The sequence below is a fragment of the Hydra vulgaris genome, chromosome 08 (assembly GCF_038396675.1).
Source record: "Hydra vulgaris chromosome 08, alternate assembly HydraT2T_AEP".
Lineage (NCBI taxonomy): Eukaryota > Metazoa > Cnidaria > Hydrozoa > Anthoathecata > Hydridae > Hydra > Hydra vulgaris.
The window spans coordinates 13061688-13085708 of record NC_088927.1 but is presented as its reverse complement, the minus strand read 5'-3'; the positions used below and the strand labels follow the sequence as shown (position 1 = coordinate 13085708).

Sequence of the window (24021 nt, the reverse complement as noted above, 5' to 3'; positions counted from 1 at the left end):
TCACCCTTTTTTAAATTTTATAAATATTATCCAATTAAATCAATATTAGTCTGAAGTTAAAACTTATATTTTACAACAAGTCTGTAACAATTAAGTGTTAAATATTTTAATAACTACTTATATTATAAAAAAAGTTTTGTACAGTTAAGTGTTAGCTGTTACAGACTCTTTCAACCTTTACGCATATATTATTTCATTTACTTTGTATATTATTATTTATTAGTACATTGGTGTATAATAAAATTAGTCTATCATAATCAAATATTTTAGAAAATGATGATACTGTTTTGTGCTGCTTCTAGTTTATCTATTACTTTATTAGCCTAAACTGTTATCTGACATTATTTTTTGCCTAAACTTCATCAAACCTCCAATAAATACTTTAACACAGAGGCTAACTTTTCCTTGGACTATATGTTTTAATGATCTACGCTTTTTAAATATGAAGGTTCACAAACAATGAGAAATAAATTAATGATGCATACTGAATAAAAGTAAATTTAACAAAGACAACCATTTTATGAAAATTTACAAGAAAGGGCTTCAGGAAATCTTTGAATCAGTAAGTATTTGACTTCAAATCAGTAAAATTGTGGTTTACTTCAAATCAGCGAAGAATGTGGCAATGACAACAAAATGTTTTATTATATATTTACATTTGTATTACTTTGCATTTCAGTGGTTTGAACAATACCTCAAAACAAGCTAATCTTAACCTGTTTGTTTACAATGAATGTAGACAGAATGATGTTGATTTGAGAAAAAAAAAAGAAGGATTTGAACACAGATTTTGAGAAACGGCTACAATTTTCATTTTCAACATTTATTATCACAGAGGAGACCAGGGTTATGATAAAGTTTCAATGGAAAAAGAAGTTTTACCATATAGTTTTTCTGAAAGATGAGATAAGAACTCATTTTCAAGTGCATATATGGTTAGAGGTTTCCTATGTTCATAAACTCTTTTAACATATTATAGGTACACTACTCCACCTTGTTTTTTAGAACTTTGTTGAAGTTTTATTAACACCTCTTTATTAACACCTCAACAATATTTCAACAATATTTACAACATTAATATTTCCAAAGTCAATTTTAATCTCAAAGCTTAAAGTATTAAATCGTCATAGATTACATCATGGATTATATCATATATATGGATTACGTCATGGATTATATTATTATGAATATTATAATGGATTACATCATGGATTATATCATTATATGGATTACGTCATGGACTATATCATTATATGGATTACGTCATGGATCCGTTTATATATTATTATATTATTATGGATAAGAGTTAAGTTAAGAGTTGAGATAAGAGTTAGTGAATGTCTTCAAAATAAAACAAAAAGTTGAAATAAAACAAAAGACATCAAATACTTAAAAAATATAACAAATGAAAACAGATATATATAAAAATTATGCTAAACATTTTAAAATCCTTCTTATTCATAGGGAGTTATACAAATACTGAACATTCTTTTATAAAACATCCTTTTATCCATATCGTTTCCATAACTTGTGTTTCCCTTTTAATTCTTACCTTGACAAATTTGAAATATTATTAGAGTTTGAAAGATCAAGAGTTTAAAGTTTAAGAAAGTATTTTGTACAATAAAATATAGTTATCATACAATAAACAATTTACTATACTGCAACCAATGTGGCTTACAACTAAACAATTGCACTAAACATGCAGTTCTTCAATTTACTATAAATATTTCTCATTTAAAAATTTTAAAATTATTTTAATTGATCTTTGATTGATATGGCAAAAACTTTTGATACTATTGATCACAAAATTTATTTTCAAAAGTTAGAGTGGTGCAAACAGTTAGAAATATATTAATTTACTTAAAAAGTAACCTGATTAATTGAAAACAATTTGTTTACGCATATTAAAGTATATTATTTAATTTTTGAACATTGCACGTAGAGTTCCTCAAAGACCCATTTGGGACCTCTCCTATTTCTAATTCACATTAAAAATCTATTCAAAGCTTTTAATGTAATGACAATTATATTTGCTGATGATTCAAACTTCTCTTCTTTAATACGATTAAACACATCCTTTAATAAGATTAGACACAGATTAACAAATAAAGATAAACAACCTTTGAATATTGATAAAACTTTAAATATTGATATACTAAAAGAATAAGTTTATAAGCTAATACGGGATCGTCCATAAAATATGCAATGCTATATTTCACCAATAAACAAAACAAAAAAGATTAAAAGTTTTCTCTCGCAGAGCCTTAAGTCATTAAAAATTAAAATAGCCCATTAAGTTTAACTAAAATCGCCGCAAAAAAGAGCTTAAGATCTCCTACTCCTTTTTTAAAAATAAATTCAACGTTACCTAATTTATGGATGTTTCTAAGTTAACTTATGGCTGTTTCTAAGTTAATTTATGGACGTTTCTAAGTTAAATAATTCATATTTTACTTAGGATTAAGATTTATCTTATTTGTGATTGTTATTAAAATTAAGGTCTTAAAACAAACATGAGAGTTAAAAGAATCAAACCGCCATTACTTTTACTAGGACTTTGAAGCCTTAGAATTACAAAAATGTTAAAGAACTTTAGAACATTATATGGAAAAAAAAAACTTTTTTTTTTAACTCAGAGTCCCTCCAGTAAAAAATAAGCTTAAAACTCCCGGGTCAAAAATAATAGATTTCAGGACTTAAATAGGACAAAATCCAAGTAAAAAAATTGAAAAAAAATTTTTTAAGTTTCAGGGAAGGTAAAAGGGTAAGAGAAAAATAATAAAAAACAGAATAAAAACAGGTTTTTAATAAACAGAAAAAGTCTTGTACAGAAAAATAATAAATAAAGATTACATTTTACAAAGATTCAACTTTTTTACTTTTACTTAAGTATTTTGGTCTAGCAGTACTTTTTACTTTTACATTGCTACATTTACTTTTTACTTAAGCATTTTAAAAATATAACAGTCCCAATCCTTCTACCTACAATATAAAATATTAGTTTTAACTAATATTTTATAGACAGTTATATTAATATAATTTATGTAAATCAATTAAATTTCATTCCTTTACCCTCTAAAATAGGAGCATTATTTCAGTTAATAAATTATAAATGCTACACTAGAAAAAACTTTACATACTTATCCTAATAGTTCCATAATCTTACATTATTATTTTGTGCCGATTTTTAATTAAGTATGAAAATTAACTATATTTTAAAGCATTATATTTCAAGGTTTATGTTTAGTGGGACAAAAATAGCATTAAATTTATCTAGATAAAACAGTTAAAAAAATAAAAAATTATGTATATATATATATGAATAAAGATACTTTAAATGATGCAATGTTTCAGCAGAAATTTGAATGTCGCACTTAAACAATTGATTTTTGTCTAACTCCACATCTTTATTTTCAAAAATTACTTTGATTACATCATTAAAGTGTTTTTCTACAGCATAACATAATAGCAATATAAGGGTGCTTTTAGAATAATTAGGCTTTTTTAGTGCATCAACCAAACAGTCTTTAGCATAACGAGGTTTCCGAATCAAAATAATTCCTACTACAGCATAGTTGTCTTCTTCAACTGCTAACTTGAGACATTTATCAAAACAATCAGGAGTAACACTCTCGGAATCAACTGTTTTCATATACTTAAGAAAATCATGATTGCGCCTTTGCTTCAGACTTGTTAGTATATCTATAAAAAAAAAAATTTTTTAAACATTTTATATAAAATTTTAACAAATACACAAGAAACACATGCTTAAGACAATAATGAGCAAAATGTTAAAATGCAAGCAAAATGATAAAAGTTTTTGTCCTTTAAATAAATTTCTCTTGTTTTTTAGAGCAGATATATCAACTTGTCAACTTAACACTAAGTCTTGACATCACAATATTTTGATTCAATTCTCTCTACTGTAAGTATGATTCAAAAACTGAGAAATATTAGATATTAAAACTATTTTATGTTATTAATCTTAAAAACTTTTGTTTATTAGATTTTAAAATTACAGTTTCATTTTTATAATTTATTTATTTTATTTTTTTTATTTTATTTTTTATTTTTTATTACATAAATATAAAATTATTTTTATTAAAACCCTTTAGACAAACACAACTTAACTTGTTGACTTAATAATTTAACATGACATAATTTAACAACAAAACGTTTTTATAATTAAACTATTCATATCTTACCACAAATAAACTTGGGGTAATTAAAATCCTTTTATAAATTCAAAATCAAAAATAAATTTTTCATTTTTTATCCCACCCACAGGCCATGGCACATGATCCAAGAGTAAATATTATGTTTATATTGATCGATATAAACTTTCATAAAAAAAAAAAAAATATTGGTGTATATGTCAATATATCCGTGCATATCTAACCAAATATTAAAATATATATCTGATTTTTGTCCAGTTGTAGCAAGACAATGAATAAAAAAAAAATTTAGTGACCAATAGTAACTTATCTTTGATGCAATATAAAAGTAATGTTTTAAGTTATCATATGTTGCAATAGACACTATTAAACAAAACACAAAAAAAAGAAAATTTTTTTTCAGTATTTAATTTAATTATTTCATTTAGAATTAAAATAAAACATTTATTTAGTGGTTTTTATTTTTATTTAATTTATATTTTAACTGAAACATTATTTTTGCTGTTATTATTTTAACTTAAATAGTAAATAAAAATGAACTTTTAAAACCACGCAGGACTAAAAAGGATTGTTCCACCAGTTTTTTTTTATTTTTTAGTTTTTTTTAACTTCAATAATAATATAATTTTTTTAATAACAAATAAAAAATAATAACAATAAAAATATAGTAATATAAAATAAAATAAAAATTATAATAAAAATATAGTAGCTTCAAGAAAAAAAGATATAAGAAGAAAAAATATACATGACAGCTTTATTGTAACAATGGGCAGTTGATGACAACAATGGAGCAGAAGTTTGTTAACTTGTCGGAATATACATATTTTAGATTTATTGAATAAAAAAAATCAATAATAATGATTTAGGCCTTTAATCCGATGATGGTTTAATAGTAATGCATAAAAAATCTGGTCTGCAGCTCGATTAAGTTAAAGGAGATATTTAAAAACTTTTTTAAATATCTTTCAAATTGAATAAGTATAAGCTTAAAAGTTGTATATTTTGATTTTACATATAACCTCTCTGGAAATTCATATAAGCTTTTCAAAATATTGAATGATACACCCATATTGAACCATACACCCCAAATTCCTAAACAAATTCCAATTTTTTAATTAATAACAAGCTAAGCCAAATCTTCTCTGATAAAAAAGAATTCGATTTCTCCAAGGTATTTACAAAAAAGTGGTTTTTGAAATTTTGAACTAAAATTTGTTCCTGAAAAAAAGAACGCAAAAAAGCGAAATAGAACAATTTAGTTTAACCTATATAGCAAAAATGCTTCAACTAATATGGAAAATTTGTTTTTAAAATTGGTAGATAAACACTTCCCATACTCTAATGAATTGCATAAAATTTTAATTGGAAATACAATTGAAGATACTTACTATTGTACAAAAAAAGTGGAAAGAAATATAAAAGATTACAATAATGCTTTGTTAAAAAGAAAAAAAAATTCTGAATGTAAAAATTAAAATTGTAAACAAATTACAAATTGTAATTGTAAACGAAAACATAATTGCCCAATGAGTGAAATATGCTTATCAAAAAACATGGTATATTAATGTGTTATTTCTTCTAAGAATTTATTTAATAAACAATATATTGACTTAACAGAGGGCGATTAGAAAAAATATTTTGGCAATCATACAGAGATCATCAAGGTCATATTTAAAAAAAACAGAAAACATTTTGAAAAAAAATCTGGAAAAAATTTCAAAATTTTTTCCTCATATTTAACTTAATTTAACTTTAAACTGATGGCTTTTTCAATTTTTTTTTTTTTTTTTTGTATGGATAATGACTTAAACAGTTTAAAAACATATACAGTGTTTCCAGAGAGTATTAGCGCACTCATATTTTTTTTTCCTTCAGTGAATCTTTATTATTATCTTGAATTTAATTATACAATACAATAAGAGTGATAAAAACAATATTAAAAATGTATGCAAAAGTATTAGTGCACTTACAATTTTTCAAAGATTCTAAGAAAATTTAAAATTTTATTTTACCACCTTTGTTTTTGTGTGGCAAATTGCCAAATGGAGTCAGCTTTGAAAATGTCTATTGAAGGCTTTAAATAATCCTCTAATATTTCTCTATACCGATGTTAATTAAGGCAATCAGTGTAAAGATGTGCCAGGCCATTGCTAGATCCAGCCCCAAATGCCAATTGAACCTCCTTTTGTCTTTGACTGTTACAAATTCATTATAGTTTTTGAGCGTTGGTAAAATGCTGCATTTACTGATTTCAAGTTGATGTCCAATTTCTTGATTGCTGAGACAACTTTTATGCAGACCAACAACTTGCCACGTTGTTTCAATTTATATGCTCTTCAAACCCATATTTTTGTTGTTTCAATTTTGAATTTTTAACCCTGCTGGAATTAAAGCCTATGACATCTGCATTTCTTTATCTCTTACTCAGATAGCTTACATTGTGACTTGTTTGCCTGACAACTCTAATCATTTACCTTTACTCCTTAAATTATGTCTTGTTTTTTATCCTGGCTGGTGTTCAGTTTCTCCTTTTTCTCCCTTGGGAGGTTCTGACCATGCAATGATCTCTTTAAGTCTTTACAAGAAAAAATACCAGGAAAAAGATAATCCCTGATCATTAGCAATCCTTTAAAAATAAAAAGTATTCAAAAGACATCATGCTGCTAAAATACATATGGGAATTGAAAGATGAAAAAATCGATTATTTTACAACTGGTTAGTGTAACTAACCAGTTGTAAAATAAACAATTAATAAAAAATGTTTTTATCATTCTAAATAATATATATATATATATATATATATATATATATATATATATATATATATATATATATATATATATATATATATATATATATATATATATATATATATATATATATATATATATATATATATATATATATATACATATATTAGGGTGACAAATAAATTTATTGAAAAAAATTTTTTTTTTTTATGTTCTCAACCTTTTATTTGGTTCCATTTAATGAAAAAATGATACTGGGAAATTTTGGACACAATTTGTTAAGGTTTAGGGGTTGCTCAATCCAATATTTTATTTTTACAAAGCTGCTCGAAACCACATTTTTCATATTTTATCATTTATCTTTTCTATTTTACTAATTAAGTTGACAATGCTATCAATATTTTATTATTTGTTAATCTAATGAGTCATGCATAATACACATTGTTTTTTTTAGAAAATTAAAAAGTAAAAATAAAATAAGTTGGCTGGCGTTTAAAACACCCATTGTAATATTTCATCATCCAGTTAAGTTACTGCATCAGTATTGCACTACTGCTAAAACTATTGCATTATTCTGTAAATACAAAATACATTTTTAAAACACATTATTAAAGAGATATTTTCAAAATTGATTTATTGTAAATGGAGACAAGAAGTCAAAATGAACTATGGTGTATTGGTCAAGCTACACCTGTGATCACAGGGCACAAGTTGCCATCTAAAAGACAAGTTTTAAAATCTTATTTTTTCTTCAAAAATAACAACAATGTAAAAGAAAGTGCAGGCCTTGTGACAGATCAGGTTCTAGACTTTTGGCAAAGAGCTAGAATTCCAACAAAACAACGTTATCATGTTATAACACATGTTGAAAAACTTGTTGAGAAATACAGAAAGCTGAAAAAGAATAAAGGCAGAAAAACAGAAACTCAGCAAAGAAATGTGGAAATTTTTTCACAAGAAATTGAAGAACTATTTGATATCTTTCTTACACTACAAAGAGAAGGAAGAAAAGGCTATATGAGTTCAGTTGATTCTGTCAAAACTAAGTCTGTGACAGTCACAGACCTAGTTTTGACAGAATCAGACTCCTCTCAGGGTACAGATAATGAAGTAGATGTCTTTATTCCATCATCAGCAAAGAAACTGAAAAAAAGTGAAAAAACAGAAAAAAAGAAAGTGATTACTCCAGCATTTTGTTCAGCTCTTGATCGTTTGAAAATTCCCAATCGTTCTGGTTCCTTGGTTTTGTCTACAGTTTGTCAAGGGTTAAGTGCCAATATTGAACATTTATCTACATCATATGAATCTCTTTGATGTGCACGTATTAATAATCGTAAAGAAGTTGCAAAAAGAATTATTTTAGAGTTTTAACCACAGATTCCATTAACTGTACATTGGGATGGAAAATTGTTATCCGATTTGACAAGCAGAAATGAAGTGGATCGACTGCCCATATTAGTGACAGGATATGATGTAGAAAAACTGTTGTCAGTCCCAAAACTGGATAGAGGCACTGGTGAGCAAATGAGTTATGCAACAGAACAAGCTTTATAAGATTGGAACATTTCATATGACAGAATTGTGGCGCTCTGGTTGGATACTACTTCAAGCAACACAGGTATACATTCAGGTGCTTGTACCTTGCTGGAAAAATTAATTGGAAAGTCTTTATTATACACAGCCTGTCGACACCATATTCATGAAGTGATTTTATCCCATGTTTACAAAACTTGTTTTGGAACATTTTCTGGTCCAGAGGTTAAGTTGTTTCAACAATTTCTTGATCAGCGGAGTAAACTTAATTCTAAATCATGGCTCTTAACTGATGCAGATCTCAAAGTATATGGCTCACTTTTACCATCAGCTATAGAATTTGCTGTAATTATGATGCAAGGATCAAAACAACCTGGCAACCATTACAATGAGTTTTTGCAACTAGCAATAATTTTTTTTAGGAAAAACTCCTCCAGGCCAAAAGGGAATAACTTTTCATTCTCCTGGTGCTATGCACCAAGCACGATGGATGGCAAAAGCACTGTACTCTATTAAAATCTACTTGTTTCGAAATCAATTTTATTTAACAAAAAATGAAGAGAAAAATCTTTTACGATTTTCGATTTTTTCAATATTGATTTACATGGAACATTGGTTTCGGGCTCTCATTTCTTCATCTGTTCCTCACAATGACCTGACACTGATTAGGAAATTGAATAAATTCAAAATATTTGACAAAGAAGTAGTTGAATCTGCCATAAAAGCCATTGCAGGACATTTATGGTATTTAACTGAAGACCTTGTGAGTCTCTCTTTTTTCAGTAATGATGTTGATAACCAAACTAAAGAAAAAATGTTGATTGCGCTTGAAAAGCCAGCCAATAAAACCCAGATAAAAAGAGTTAAAGGTAAAGGATTAATGGATAAAATTGTAAGCATGAACTTAGATGACTTTGTAACAGATAGATCAAAATATCTATTTGAATTGCTTGGAATAAATTGGGCATTTATGAAGGAACATTGCCCAGACTAGTGGAGTACAATAACGAAATACCAGGATGCACATAAAATTGTTAATTCTATGAAAGTTGTGAATGACACAGCTGAACGAGCAGTGAAACTGGTTTCAGATTACACAAAAATCTTGACAAAAGATGAAACTCAATTGCAATATATTTTACAAATTGTGGAAGAACATTGACGTCAAATTCCAGATATGCGAAAGTCTACAAATGTTAACGCATTAATAAAAACAAGTGAACAACCTGAATCAAACATTGATTACAATCATATAAATAACACTAAACTTGAATAAAATAATTGAAATTTTGTAGTAATGAAAAAAAAAAAAGTATATTCATTTTTACTTTACGTTGACCCTTAAATCTGATAATATCAAGCTCATTGAGCAACCTCTAGATACGAAAATATCCTAATAATATTTTGCACAGTATATTTTTTAGTTAAAAGGAACACAATAAAGGGTTGAGAGTTCAATTTCGAGCACTTTGATTTTTTTTTGTCACCCTAACATATATATATATATATATATATATATATATATATATATATATATATATATATATATATATATATATATATATATATATATATATATGTATGTATGTATGTATGTATGTATGTATGTATGTATGTCTGTATGTATGTATGTATGTATGTATGTATATATATATATATATACAACCCTCCGAATTAGGTCCCTCGGCAGGTCCCAGGTCAGCATTGCCGGCATTTGGCAATGCTGACCTAACTACCGTCTTTAAAGTGTTTGAGGTCGGCAAAAAATTGCTGACCTCGTTTCTATGTTTTATGGTAACCCCTTGATAGCAAATTTTTTTTGTCGAACTTATACCGATCTCTAACAGTTTGGGGTCAATTTATTGTTGACCTCATTTTTCCTAATTCAGAGGCTTGTATATATATATATATATATATATATATATATATATATATATATATATATATATATATATATATATATATATATATATATATATATATATATATATATATATATCTTGAGGGGTATATATATACATATATATATATATATATATATATATATATATATATATATATATATATATATATATATATATATATATATATATATATATATATATATATATTTAGGTGGTATATTTTTGTTGCATATCTTAATTTAAATAGTGTATGACTAATACCAAAATATACTTTTTTATTATGATCATGGATTATTATTGATAATGGAACTTACGGTTGCTTGGTAGAAGATATTGTTAGACAAACACTATATGAATACTATATGAATTTATGATAGACTTTAGGTTAGGCATGCAGCTGTAGCTGATCTTAATAGAACTTGATAGAATATTTTCTGTAGCTTGTGGCCAGCTGGGAAATGGAAGTCAATTAGGGCTATGAAATGATTTCCTTTTTTTTTTTGACATCAAGCTGAATAGAGGATTGTACCAAATGATATTACGTTTATGTTTTTTTTGTCTTTTTTTTTAATCTGGGATTATTAATTAATTAGGGATTGCTTTTATTTTGCTTGGAGGGTGGTTAGAATTAGAGTTGATGTGCTTTAATTGATTATCAGGTTTACAATATGGTCGAAATGTATTGTTATTTAGATTTAACGTAATATCATGTTAACTAACAATACTTATATTAAATTAAATGATGATTCGAAGATCATTTTTTTAAAAACATGTTATACACTTTTTGATCTTATCCATGCGGTAGTGGTGTAGTGGTAAAGCACTTGCTTCATAAGCAAGAGGTTCCAAGTTCGATCCCCACCAAGTCCCTGGTAGTACCGCACTCAACTTGTTTCTCCGCGCAGCGGCCTTGTTCGTCAAGGTTGTTCGTGTTTTGGAGTTATAGTGTTGAGAGAGGGTTATAACCACTATTAAGTAGCCTCCTCATCTGTAGTGGCCTTCTCAGCCTTGAGGAGGTGAATAACAAAAAAAATAATAATAAAAATAAAATTTGCTATTGTTTTTGATCTAAAATACGACATCATCATACGATACATCATACATCATACAACATCATCATACGATATAGGCCAAAATTTTCTTTGTTATAATGCTGTGAAATTTGATACAGTATAAAAATACTTATTAACTCGCAATCTTCAGCATCATCAACTGCCCCCAGCAGGACATTAAACAATCTGCCTTTTTTTTAAATCCATCCTTCATCTTTATTATCTTGTGTGCTTTATCAATGCTTTGTCTTTACTTTTGATAATGATATGATGATCAGCAAAATTCATAGCATCGCTCATTGTGTTTTTATTTATGGAAGGGTAAAAATCATTTATGGAAGGGTAAACATCAAAAACTAGAAATTTGTATGAGTACTTTGGATTAATTAATTTTATTTAATTTTAATTATATTAAATAAAATTAAATTAATGCAAAAGTACTCATACAAAGTTTACTTTTAAGTTCACAATCGATTTTTAATAAAATTATTTTAGTAATTTGTCCTACCTCATTTTTTGAAGAGTTCAAAAAGCACAGAGATGGCTTGTTAACGATGATTTTTTTGTGGTCTTTCACAATGAAAAAACAGCTAGATGATTTATTAATTTTAATTTTTTTATATACCTCATGGTTAAATATTTTTATACACCTTATGGTTAAGTATTGTTTTCCTTCTTTGGTTATATAGGCTTCCAATCTGGATTTGCTGTTTTGTAGGTGGTGGTAATAACATTTTTTAATAGATTATTGTAATGCTCTTTGGACAATTTATATATATTTAATGATTTGTCAGCTTGTGTTAGGGTTTCTTGAGATATATGTAGAGATTTAATGTCTTTTTTCATACCATTTAAAAAAGTGTTGCTTATGTCTTGAAACTTTATTGATTTAATAAAACTAAGTCTTTTTCGAAGCAAGATTTAATTCCGTAGTTAGTATAACTGAGAATGTCTTTTAATTAATAACAATCCATTTCTTGGATTGTTATTAATTTAAAAGAACATTTTACATCTGATTTTCTGTAAGAGTAATTTTGTTTTGTTTATTAATTTGAATTTAAAGTCTCCTTCTGACAGTATTGATATGTTTTTTATTGAACGATTAAAGTTTATTTTTCCATCACATTGATGACTTAAGTAGTGCGCTCAACTTTACAGAGCAAGTATTTGTAAAGATATAGATATATAAAATATATCAGAGGTTAAGTATTTTGATGTAATAAAACAAAGACTTGTACCTATTACAGCGCTCAATATTATTAAATAATAGACCTTAATTGGCAAGGTCATCGCAGATAGCAGTTGTGTTTTTTTAACCATTGAAAAAAAAGAAAATCAAAAACTGAGATAATTGTCAATTGTTTAAATAAAAAATTCAATAATATCAAAAGAAAAGAAAGCATAAAAAAAAAACAAGTTGTATTATATAAAAAATAAACACTTAAAAAAAAAAAATTCGAACATCGCTTTTAATTTAACAAGGAAAAAAAAATTAGTAGTAAAAAAAAAAAAGGAGAGATAAGTTGATAAGTTAATAAGGAGATAAAAGAGAAAATCAGTTTATTAAAAGAGAAGATTTTATAACTTTTATTTTTGTTGGTGTATCTATTATTTTTTATCATACTTTAAATATTACACTTTTATTTTTATCTAAATAAATATATATATTATCTATATATATATATATATATATATATATATATATATATATATATATATATATATCTATATATATATATATATATATATATATATATATATATATATATATATATATATATATATATATATATATAACATTATTTATTTATATTATTGTTATATTTTTAATTTACATTTCTCTTAACTTTTGTTTAATTTTTACTTATTTAATTTGACTTTATAACTTTCTTCAATATTTTTGTTTTTGTTATATTTAACAATTTATTTGGCTATTGCATTGTTTGTTTAAACTACCTTGTTTACTACTTTGTTTAAACTACCTAATTTAAACTAATTCTTTGTTTAAACTAGTTAGTTTAAACTACTTATTGTATTTTTTACACTACCATTATTATTATTACTATTTATTATAATTGTTAGTGTGTTGATGTTGTAACTGCCTTTTCCTAATAATCTATTCATTAGTATTATTTTATCTATTTAACTAATATCTATTTAACTATTTATATCGTATTTATTGTTTATTTAACCATAAAATAAAAAAATTTACAATAATATTTTATAAACTCACATAAATAAGGTGTCACTCATATAGTTAAAAATTAGTCAATGGAGTGACATCTAAAAAAAAATTAAACAAATACACAAAAAAAAAAATCTATAAATAAAACATAGAAAGAATTTAAAAAAAAAAATAAGGATAAAAAAAAAAAAAATAAAAAAAAAATAAAATAAAATAAAGCACTAATAAATAAAAATAATAATAATAATTGTAATAATAATATAAAAAAAAAAATAATAATAATAATAATAATAATAGTAATAATATGAATAAAAAAACATTACAATTAGTAACTATAATATGTTAACTTGACTAAAAATTATAATTAATGATAAAAACTATGGTAAAAAAAACTATAGTAAAGTTTATAACGATGACAGAAATTATTAAAATAAACATAACATTAGCAAAAATAAGGACAATAACCATAAAACTGTTACTACAATAGAATCACTAACACAATCATTATAAATAATATTAATAAGATTAATAAAACAAAGGTAAACTGATGATAATAGTAATATTAGTAGTAGAGTATTAGAGTAGAGTTAAAAAAGACAGTATAAAATAAAAGTAATAATAGTTTTATAAATACAGTAATATAAAAAAAGCAATAATAATAAAAGATAAAATTAATATTCATTAAATATATACGCAAATATAAATTTTTTAATTTGGTTTTGATTAAGGAACCAAATTTGTTTCTTAAATTCTCTCTAATATTACAGTTCTATTATGGCTTTAAACGGTCATTTATGTAAAAAAAAAATTAGTCAAAATTCCCACTCAACTCAATGTAATATTTGTTTATTTTGGACTCATTAAAAATGTGGAAGGCTTAATGATACTAAGTACAGTTTACTAAAATAAAGTCGCATGTTGTGGAATTGTGTAAACTACACTAAAAGTGTCTTTCCTTTCACAGATTTAACAGATAACAAATTTAAATTGCAATTTTCTTCTAATAAAATTCTTAAAACTGATGATTTTAATCTATTCTAATCCTCTGTCTACAAACCTTTTCCCATCTTTTCATTTAAATAGTCTCTAATCAAATTAATAATTATGTTTTATTTTGTGTTTTAGACAAAGAAATTTTTTCTTTATTGGACATATTATGAAATTATGTTTGTGAATATTATGAACTAAGCAAATTATGTACACTTAACTTTAACAAAATAAACACTTTCACCTTTTTTTATCTAAACATATCATCGTTACAAAAACACTTTAAAGATTTAAACATGATATTATCATTAATTAATTTTGATTTTCTATTATTTGTATAACTGAAACAAGGTTAAAAAAAAAAAAACATCTTCAATTCATCTGATTCTCATTGATAATTACAACTTTGAGCACACACCAATCCTCTTGTGGTGGTTACTGTGGTAAATATAATTGTCAAAAAAACTAATATACAAACAAAGAGATGATTTATAATTTGCATACCTAACTGTTGAGAATACATAATTGTTTTATCTATTTTTTTCTAAAAAGATTAATGTTATTGTTGGTTGCATTTATAGAGACCCTTGCATGGATATCAATACTTTTAATAATATCATGTCTGTCCTACTTCAAAAATGTCCATTGAAAATAATTCTGTTTTCTTACTTGGTGATTATAATATTGATCTGATACAATCAAATAATGACATTGCGACGTCTGATTTTTTAAACTTATTTTCTTTTTATAATATTCGCCCTTAAATCACTTGCCGACTAGAATTACTGATCACTCTGCTACAACTATTGATAATATTTTCGCTAATTTAATAACTAATGAAATTATTTCAGGATACTTGACAACTTCTGTTTCTGATCATATATCTCAATTTTGTATATATATATAAAATTGCAAACTTTGGAAAGGCATTAACATTTTTTTTTTTTTTTTTTTTTTTAGATTATTCACCTCCCCAAGGCCCGAGGGGGCCGCTACAGTCGAGGAGGCTACTATTTTTTTGTGTTTTTTATTAATCTCAAAAATTATAATAAATCATCCCCCAACTGTTTGCAAGAAAATGAAATATATATAACTGACCTGACACTAATCTCTGAATCATTGAACACTTTTTTTACAAATGTTGCTCATAAACTCAAATCCAATATTCATTTGTCTTATGTTAACTAGCAAAAGTATCTAAAATATCCAAACTTACATAGTTTATTATTATCTCCAACAAATATTCCTGAAATTTCATCTCTTTTCTCTAAATTGAATCCTTGTCGTTTTGTTTGTGATGTTTTTATCAATTTACAAAAAGCTTTCGATACCTCTGACCATAGTATTTTGATTTCTAAATTAAAACATTATGGAATTTGCGGTATTGTAAATGACTGGTTTCGATCTTTTTTTTCAGATCGAAAACAATTTGTAATTATTAATAGCTTTAATTCTAGTAATAAATCAATTTTGTGTGGTGTTCCTCAAGGTTCTGTTCTAGGTCCTCTTTTATTTTTAATCTACTTTAACAACCTAATCAACTCTGTTCACTTCTCTTCACTTTATCTGTTTGCTAATGATACAAATCTCTTGCACATCAACAAATCGTATCATTCTTTATATAAAAATGTAAATTTGGATCTAAAAGGTATAGTTCACTAGTTAAATGCTAACCTAATATGTTCTAACACCAAAAAAAGTGAACAAACTTTTTTTTTATCTCTGAGAAAAAACTAAAAACTATTTCTTTAAAAATGTTGAAATCAAAATCAAAATAAATAATAATCTCTAGCTAATGGTATGCTTTCAATAATTCATCATTATGACAATAAAGTTACACTTAAGAATATTTTCTATGCATTATTCTCATCTCATCTTAACTAATGTAGCTACATAGACAGATACATTTTTACTAGAAATATATTCAATGGAAAACTAAACATACCATCTTTTACAACCCAGAAGTATGGTTAACATTCTATTGTTTATCAGTGCGCCTGTGAATGGAACAGGAGCCTTGTGTGCAATTTGAGACCAAAAAACTACATCAAAAAACACCTTTTCTCTGACTTAAACTAAATTAATTTCTTTCCCTTATTTTACAATTCTTTTTTCTAGCTTAAGGAAAGCCTCTAAATTGTTTAGGGCTGTTGAAAGAATCTGATGATTTAGACAGATCGAGCATGACAACAATAGTAGCAACAGGTTTATATGAATCAAAAAGAGGTGGAGATCACAGTATACTCAAATCTTAATATTAGAAGCAGTAGGGTTTCCATTTGTTGAAAGATATATAAGCTAAAATTTCAGATGTAATGTTTGCATTATTTTTTATACAACTTTTTTTAAGATCAAAAGGTCTGTTTGTCACAGAACTGCACATAAAATCAATATCTGTAAACACGTTTCTATCATAAGGAAATATAGCTGCTTTTTTAAATGCAACTATAATGTTAAAATGTCTTACTGCATTTCGAAATGCAATAAGACACTTTTAAACTTTTCTTTCAAACTTTAAAATCAAGTAGTTTAATAAAAATTTATTTATTGAAAATTACTTTTTGTGGGTTCTGCACAGTAACATGTCCAGTTTCATCAACGTTTATAATCTGTGTTCCATGTTAGTGATCTTGCAAGAACATTTTTACTTTTTTAAAAAATATAGCTACATTGTGGGCATTTAATGATGTCGCCCTAAAAAAAGAACATCTCAGGTGTTCTAAAGGACATATCTGGATGATGTTTTCTAAAATTGTTCATCCATTTCAAACCTGCCATTGAGTCCTTGCCCCACTTTTGTGGAATACTAATTTTATTAATAGTTGCAATCTCAAAAGTTATATGCCCACATTATTTTATTGGAAGACCATAGAACATTCCTGAGCAAGTCCAAATATATTCATTCAGTTCTAACTTTTTCTCATCTGTGAATATTCTTTTAATATAGTAGTTTGGAGTCAATCTAATATTTTTATCAACCAGCATTTTTTTCCAATAACGACGAAGCGATGCATATGGGATGATGGAAGTTTTTGCTATATCTCTAATAACTTTTTCTTTTTTGGATTAAAATTATAACTTCTTTCATATCTTTACTGGAAGTTTTTGCTTTTAAGGTAGTTCTTTTCAAGTAACCCTTGAAATACTGTAAGTCAAACTTGATAATGTTTTTACGCAAAAGACAACACTAAGGTAAAACTTACAACACTAACGTAAAACTTATACTAAGTACAAGTGAGCCACAGTTCCTCCTACCCATGAAGGCATGGCTCATTCATCCCCAAGCTGTGCAACTGAATTAAAGTGTTGAATGTACAATAATAGTTCTAGAAAGTGTTGAATGTACAATAATAGTACTATAAATTGTTACATTTGAGAGTACGGAAGGTAAAAAATGATTCTTTTGACAACAAATACGTCACTTTTAATTCCTTTTGACTTTCATCTAACATTTCCGTGTTGTCATAAAGTTAAAATTAATTTTAATTGGAATTTAATCACTTTTAAAAAAAACGCAAAAATGCAAATTTAATTGACCAGAATGTTTTGAAAAACATTCTGAATGTTTTTAAAACATTCTGAATGTTATTAATAATATAAAAAATGTTTTTAGTAATATAAAATACATTTTTTTTTTCTTTTTTAATAAAATGTTGTTTTTTTATACTGTAAATCATGCATGGAGTGTTGCTACATCAACTATCTTATAGCCTGCTGTTAAAAGGAAGTGCTGCTACATCGACTATCTTATAGCTTGCTGCTACAAGCGAGTGTTGCTAAATCGACTATCTTAGAGCCTGACTCACAACAGAGTGCTGCTACATCAACTATCTTATAGCCTGACTCGCAAGGGAGTGCTGCTACAGCAACTGAGGGTTTAGTTGGGGCAGGCAGTCTATTAAGTAATAAAAAAAAATTCCAGTTTTGCATTTTAACTTTTTTTTGTGTCAACAAAATACAGAAAAACTTTCTGACAACCAATTAGGATTTATATATATATATATAAATATATATATATATATATATATATATATATATATATATATATATATATATATATATATATATATATATATACATACATACATACATACATACATTCATACATACATACATACATATATATATATATATATATATATATATATATATATATATATATATATATATATATATATATATATATATACATATATATATATATATATATATATATATATATATATATATATATATATATATACATATATATATATATATATACATATATATTCATATATATATATAAATATATATATATATATATATATATATATATATATATATATTCATATATATATATATATATATATATACATATATATATATATATTTATATACGTATATATATATATATGTATACATATATATGATATATATATATATATGAATATATATATATATATATATATATATATATATATATATATATATATATATATACATATATATATGTATATATATATCTATGAATATATATATATATATATATATACATATATATATACATATATATATACATATATATATATATATATATATATATATATATATATATATATATATATATATATATATATATATATAAAAATAGAAAATTATTTGTTTTTTCAAAAGATAAAGGTATAATTGAATCACACGTTGAATGTTTTCAACTAATCATAAAGATATAGGAACTTTATATATAATTTTTGGGGCATTTTCTGGAATGATAGGAACTGCTTTAAGTATGTTAATTAGAATAGAACTTTCAGCACCACGAAGAGTAATAGGAGATGATCATTTATATAATGTAATAGTAACAGCTCATGCTTTTGTAATGATATTCTTTTTAGTTATGCCAGTCTTAATAGGAGGTTATGGAAATTGATTTGTGCCTATATATATAGGAGCACCAGACATGGCTTTTCCTAGGCTAAATAATTTAAGTTTTTGATTACTCCCTCCTGCATTAATTCTACTTTTAACTTCATCTTTAGTAGAACAAGGAGCAGGGACAGGTTGAACAGTTTATCCCCCTTTATCTGGGCCTTTAGCTCATTCAGGAGGGTCTGTAGATCTAGCAATTTTTAGTTTACATTGTGCCGGATTTTCAATTGCTGGAGCAATTAATTTTATTACAACCATCTTCAATATGAGAACACCAGGTTTAACATTTGATAAACTTCCTTTATTCGTATGATCTGTTTTAATAACAGCATTCTTATTACTTCTTTCTCTTCCTGTTTTAGCAGGAGCAATAACTATGTTATTGACTGATAGAAATTTTAATACTACTTTTTTTGATCCAGCTGGAGGAGGAGATCCCGTTTTATATCAGCTTTTATTTTGATTTTTTGGTCATCCAGAAGTATATATTTTAATAATTCCAGGATTTGGAATTATTTCACAAATTATTCCTATTTTCAGTTCAAAAAACCAAGTTTTTGGGTATTTAGGTATGATATATGCTCAATTAGCTATAGCCTTTTTAGGTTTTATTGTTTGAGCTCATCATATGTTTACTGTAGGTATGGATGTTGATACTAGAGCTTATTTTACAGCAGCTACTATGATTATTGCTGTTCCTACAGGAATTAAAACTTTCAGTTGATTAGCAACAATGTATGGAGGAAAAATTAATTTATCTACACCTATGTTATGAGCTACCGGCTTTATATTTTTATTTACCTTAGGTGGTTTAACTGGTGTAATTTTAGCTAATGGATCACTAGATATCTTATTACATGACACATATTATGTAGTAGCTCATTTCCATTATGTTTTATCACTAGGTGCAGTATTTGCTATGTTCTCGGGGGATTTTACTTTTGATTGGAAAAATTTCTGGATTTGCCATTAATAAACTTTTGGTAAAATTCATTTTTGAATTACTTTTATAGGAGTAAATTTAACTTTCTTTCCACAACATTTCTTAGGACTAGCAGGAATGCCTAGAAGATACGCAGACTTTCCAGATAGCCTACTCACTTGAAACACCATTAGTTCTTTAGGCTCGATTATTTCTATTATAGGAGTGGTTTGATTTATTTATGTAATTTTTGATGCTCTTTATTCAGAAGAAAAATTCATTTCTTGAAATAATTGAGACATACAAAAAACTAATACTTTAGAATGATCACTAAATTGTCCTCCTAACCATCATACTTTTAACGAACTACCTTTTATAAATCACTCAACCCATTAAAACAAGGGAATAAAATCTTTGTGTTTTCCTCCTCCTAAAAAAAAGGATCACCCCTACCCCCCCTCCCCCCCCAGCCGAGCTTTGCACTGGCGCACCCCCTGCTTGAATTCAACCCCTGCAAAATTCAAACACCGGGCCCCCTGCGTTAGCCACAGCAGGGGGTGCGCCAGTGCGGCGCTAGGGCTGGGGGTAGGGGTGATCCTCTTTTAGGAGAGAAGAAGCCCAAGAATTTTTATTCCCTGTTTTTAATGGGTTGAGTGATTTATAAAAGGTAGTTCGTTAAAAGTATGATGGTTAGGAAAATTTTTAAAAATTTTAATTATTAGATCCTCTAAAAGAAGAAGAGTAAACTAATGGAAAGTTATTTGGCTCATGACCAGAATATAAGGGTTCGATTCCTTTCTCTTTATTTTTAAATTAAATACTTAAATTATAAAAATAGAATAATCAATAAGAATAATATTAATAATATTATTATAATCTTTTCATAAATGATTAAATTTAAAATGAACTGAAACATCTTAGTTATTATAAATAAACATTATGAAAGTAAAGGCGATTGAAATCATAATTTTTTCTTTGAATTTACAAAATAAAACAATTGATTATATCTATAGAACTAGTACTGTGAAGGAAATTAATAAATAGTTTATATTAAAAAATGAAAATCATTTACCTTTTGTATAATGGGCTTATAAAAATATAATTAGCAAGCTATAAGGCTAAATAATTTATAAAGTTAATTATTCCGAAACTTAACGATCTAATTGTGAATAATTTATAGAATGAACCAATAAATGATAAAAATTTTTGGATAATTTGCAATTGGCAGTGAAAAACTAATCGAGTTAAGAAATAGCTGGTTTTTCATGAAATTTATATAAGTAATTTTTTTTAAAAAAAAGCAGTTATTTAATGCAAAGATTATTTAACGAGTAAAAAACAATTTATATCCAACATCAATGAACCTTATAAACATTTAGAAATAAATTTATGATTTAGACAAAAAGCAAATAAGCTTAGAATCAGCTATATTTTAAAAATTACGTAAAACTTTACTTTAGAAAAATTATAATTTTATAATACAGTCAATTATTATCATTTTTGTGGAAAATAGTAATGAAATTTCTTTTAATACATTATGAAAATTTTAAAAGAGTAATAATATAAGCATTAGTAAAATTAAATTTATCCTATTTTTTTCTTAATTTAATAAATTGATTAAGGTAATTCAATTTCTCAATTTATAAGGAATATATTAATATATTTTTCAAGAAAATTTTAGTTCACATTTTGTAAAAATCTAAATCAAGTTGGGATAAATAATAAATTAATTTTTTCTTAAGGAACTCGGCAAAATAAAATATCGACTGTTTACCAAAAACATAGCCCTCTAAAATATTGAAGGTGAAACCTGCCCAATGATATAAAAATAATTATAATCTAATTTAAATAATATTAAATGGATGCAGTAACTCTGACTGTAATAAAGTAGCATAATTAGCTGTCATTTAATTGATGGAGAGAATGAATGGTTACACGAATTTTTCACTGTCTTAAGAAAAAATTTTTAAAATTGAAATAATAGTTAAGATGCTATTTAAAATTGTAAGACGAAGAGACCCTATAGAGCTTTACTATAAACTTTTTTTTTAAATAGTAATAAAAAATTATTAAAATTAGAAAGTTTGGTAGTTTAGTTGGGGCGACTGTTTTTTAAAAATAACAAAAATAAGCAATATAATAAATTTATTTATTGTATAATTAAACAATTTAACAATTACTATAGTAGGCTATAATGACCCGTTATTATAACAAACAATAAATTACGATTAATTAATAAAAGCTACCTTAGGGATAAGCAGGATAATTTTGTTTTAGAGTCCTTATCAAAAACAAAGTTTGTCACCTCTATGTTGAATTAAGATATCCTAATAATGCAGTAGTTATTAAAGGTGGGTCTGTTCGACCTTTAAAATCTTACATGATTTGAGTCATTCCGTCGCAAGACAGGAAGGTTTCTATCTACAATTATAAAATTACTTTAGACTTTTAGTACGAAAGGAATAAAGCTTCATCTAGTTAATTAAAAAAACTAATAAAAAAATTTTGAAAGAATCTAAAAATTTAAAGTAATTATTTAATAAAGAGGGTTGATTAAGTAGATCAAATAGTCTTCAAAATTATTAGTATTGGTTCAAATCCAATACCCTCTGTTTTATGAAAAATTTAACATTTTTAATAAGTTTTTTCACTTGTTTATTGTTTAATAATTTTATTTATAAAGACATTCCTGAAATAAATCAACTTTCTTTTCAGGAAAGTGCCTCCGATCTTGTAGTAATAATTTAATATTTTTTCATGATGATACTATGTTTTACATGGTAATTATTCTTGTATTGGTAGGATGATTATTATTTTCTGTAATTATTAACAAAAATTATAATAAACTTTTATTAGAAAATAATTTTATTGAAATTGTGTGAACATTAATACCTGCTATCATATTGATTATTATAGCTATACCCTCTTTATTTTTATTGTATTCTATTGATGAAAATGTTGAACCTTCTTTGACTGTAAAAATAGTTGGTCATCAATGATATTGATCATACGAATATTCTAATTTTTCACCAAACATAGAATTTGATTCTTATATGATTCCTACTGCAGATTTAAGTCAAGGTGATTTTAGATTACTTGAAACTGATAATGATCTTGTTTTACCAGTCAATACAAAAATTAAATTGATTGTTTCAAGTGCTGATGTTATTCATTGTTGAAATGTCTTCTTTAGGTGTAAAAGTAGATGCTATTCCAGGTCGTTTGAATCAATTAAATTTTATTATTAATAGACCTGGTAAATTTTTTGGTCAATGTTCAGAATTATGTGGTCTTAATCATTCTTTTATGCCTATTTCTATTTACTCTGTTTCTCAAGAAAAATTTATAAATTGATCAATTAACAAAACTTAAAATGTCTCAATTAGATTTATCTTTATATTTCAATCACTATCTTGTTTTACTATTATTATTATTTTTATTAATAATTTTATTAAGTTTAAGATTTTATAATTTTTTTTTGATTTTTAATATAAGAAATAATTTTATTTCAAATAATTTAGAGTCAAATAAAAATAATTTCAAACAATTTTCTATATTATGTAATATATTAAAACTATAATGTCTTCTTATTTTGATCACTT

At 25.5% G+C, this 24021-nt stretch overlaps 1 protein-coding gene and 2 pseudogenes across 1 annotated transcript in view; 2 read left to right on the top strand and 1 right to left on the bottom strand.

Annotated features, from left to right (window-relative positions):
• LOC101237797 (leucine-rich repeat serine/threonine-protein kinase 2) overlaps positions 1-3714 on the bottom strand; it is a 62817-nt gene extending 59103 nt beyond the window's left edge. Inside the window, exon 1 of the mRNA XM_065802440.1 lies at positions 3336-3714. Coding sequence (XP_065658512.1) covers positions 3336-3655 — 320 coding nt within the window. The 5' untranslated portion in view covers positions 3656-3714. The remainder of the gene's footprint in view (positions 1-3335) is intronic.
• Positions 3715-19265: 15551 nt separating this feature from the next.
• LOC136083029 (cytochrome c oxidase subunit 1-like) lies at positions 19266-20815 on the top strand (annotated as a pseudogene).
• A 2220-nt stretch (positions 20816-23035) lies between these two features.
• On the top strand, positions 23036-23843 carry LOC136084181 (cytochrome c oxidase subunit 2-like; annotated as a pseudogene).
• Positions 23844-24021: the final 178 nt, after the last annotated feature.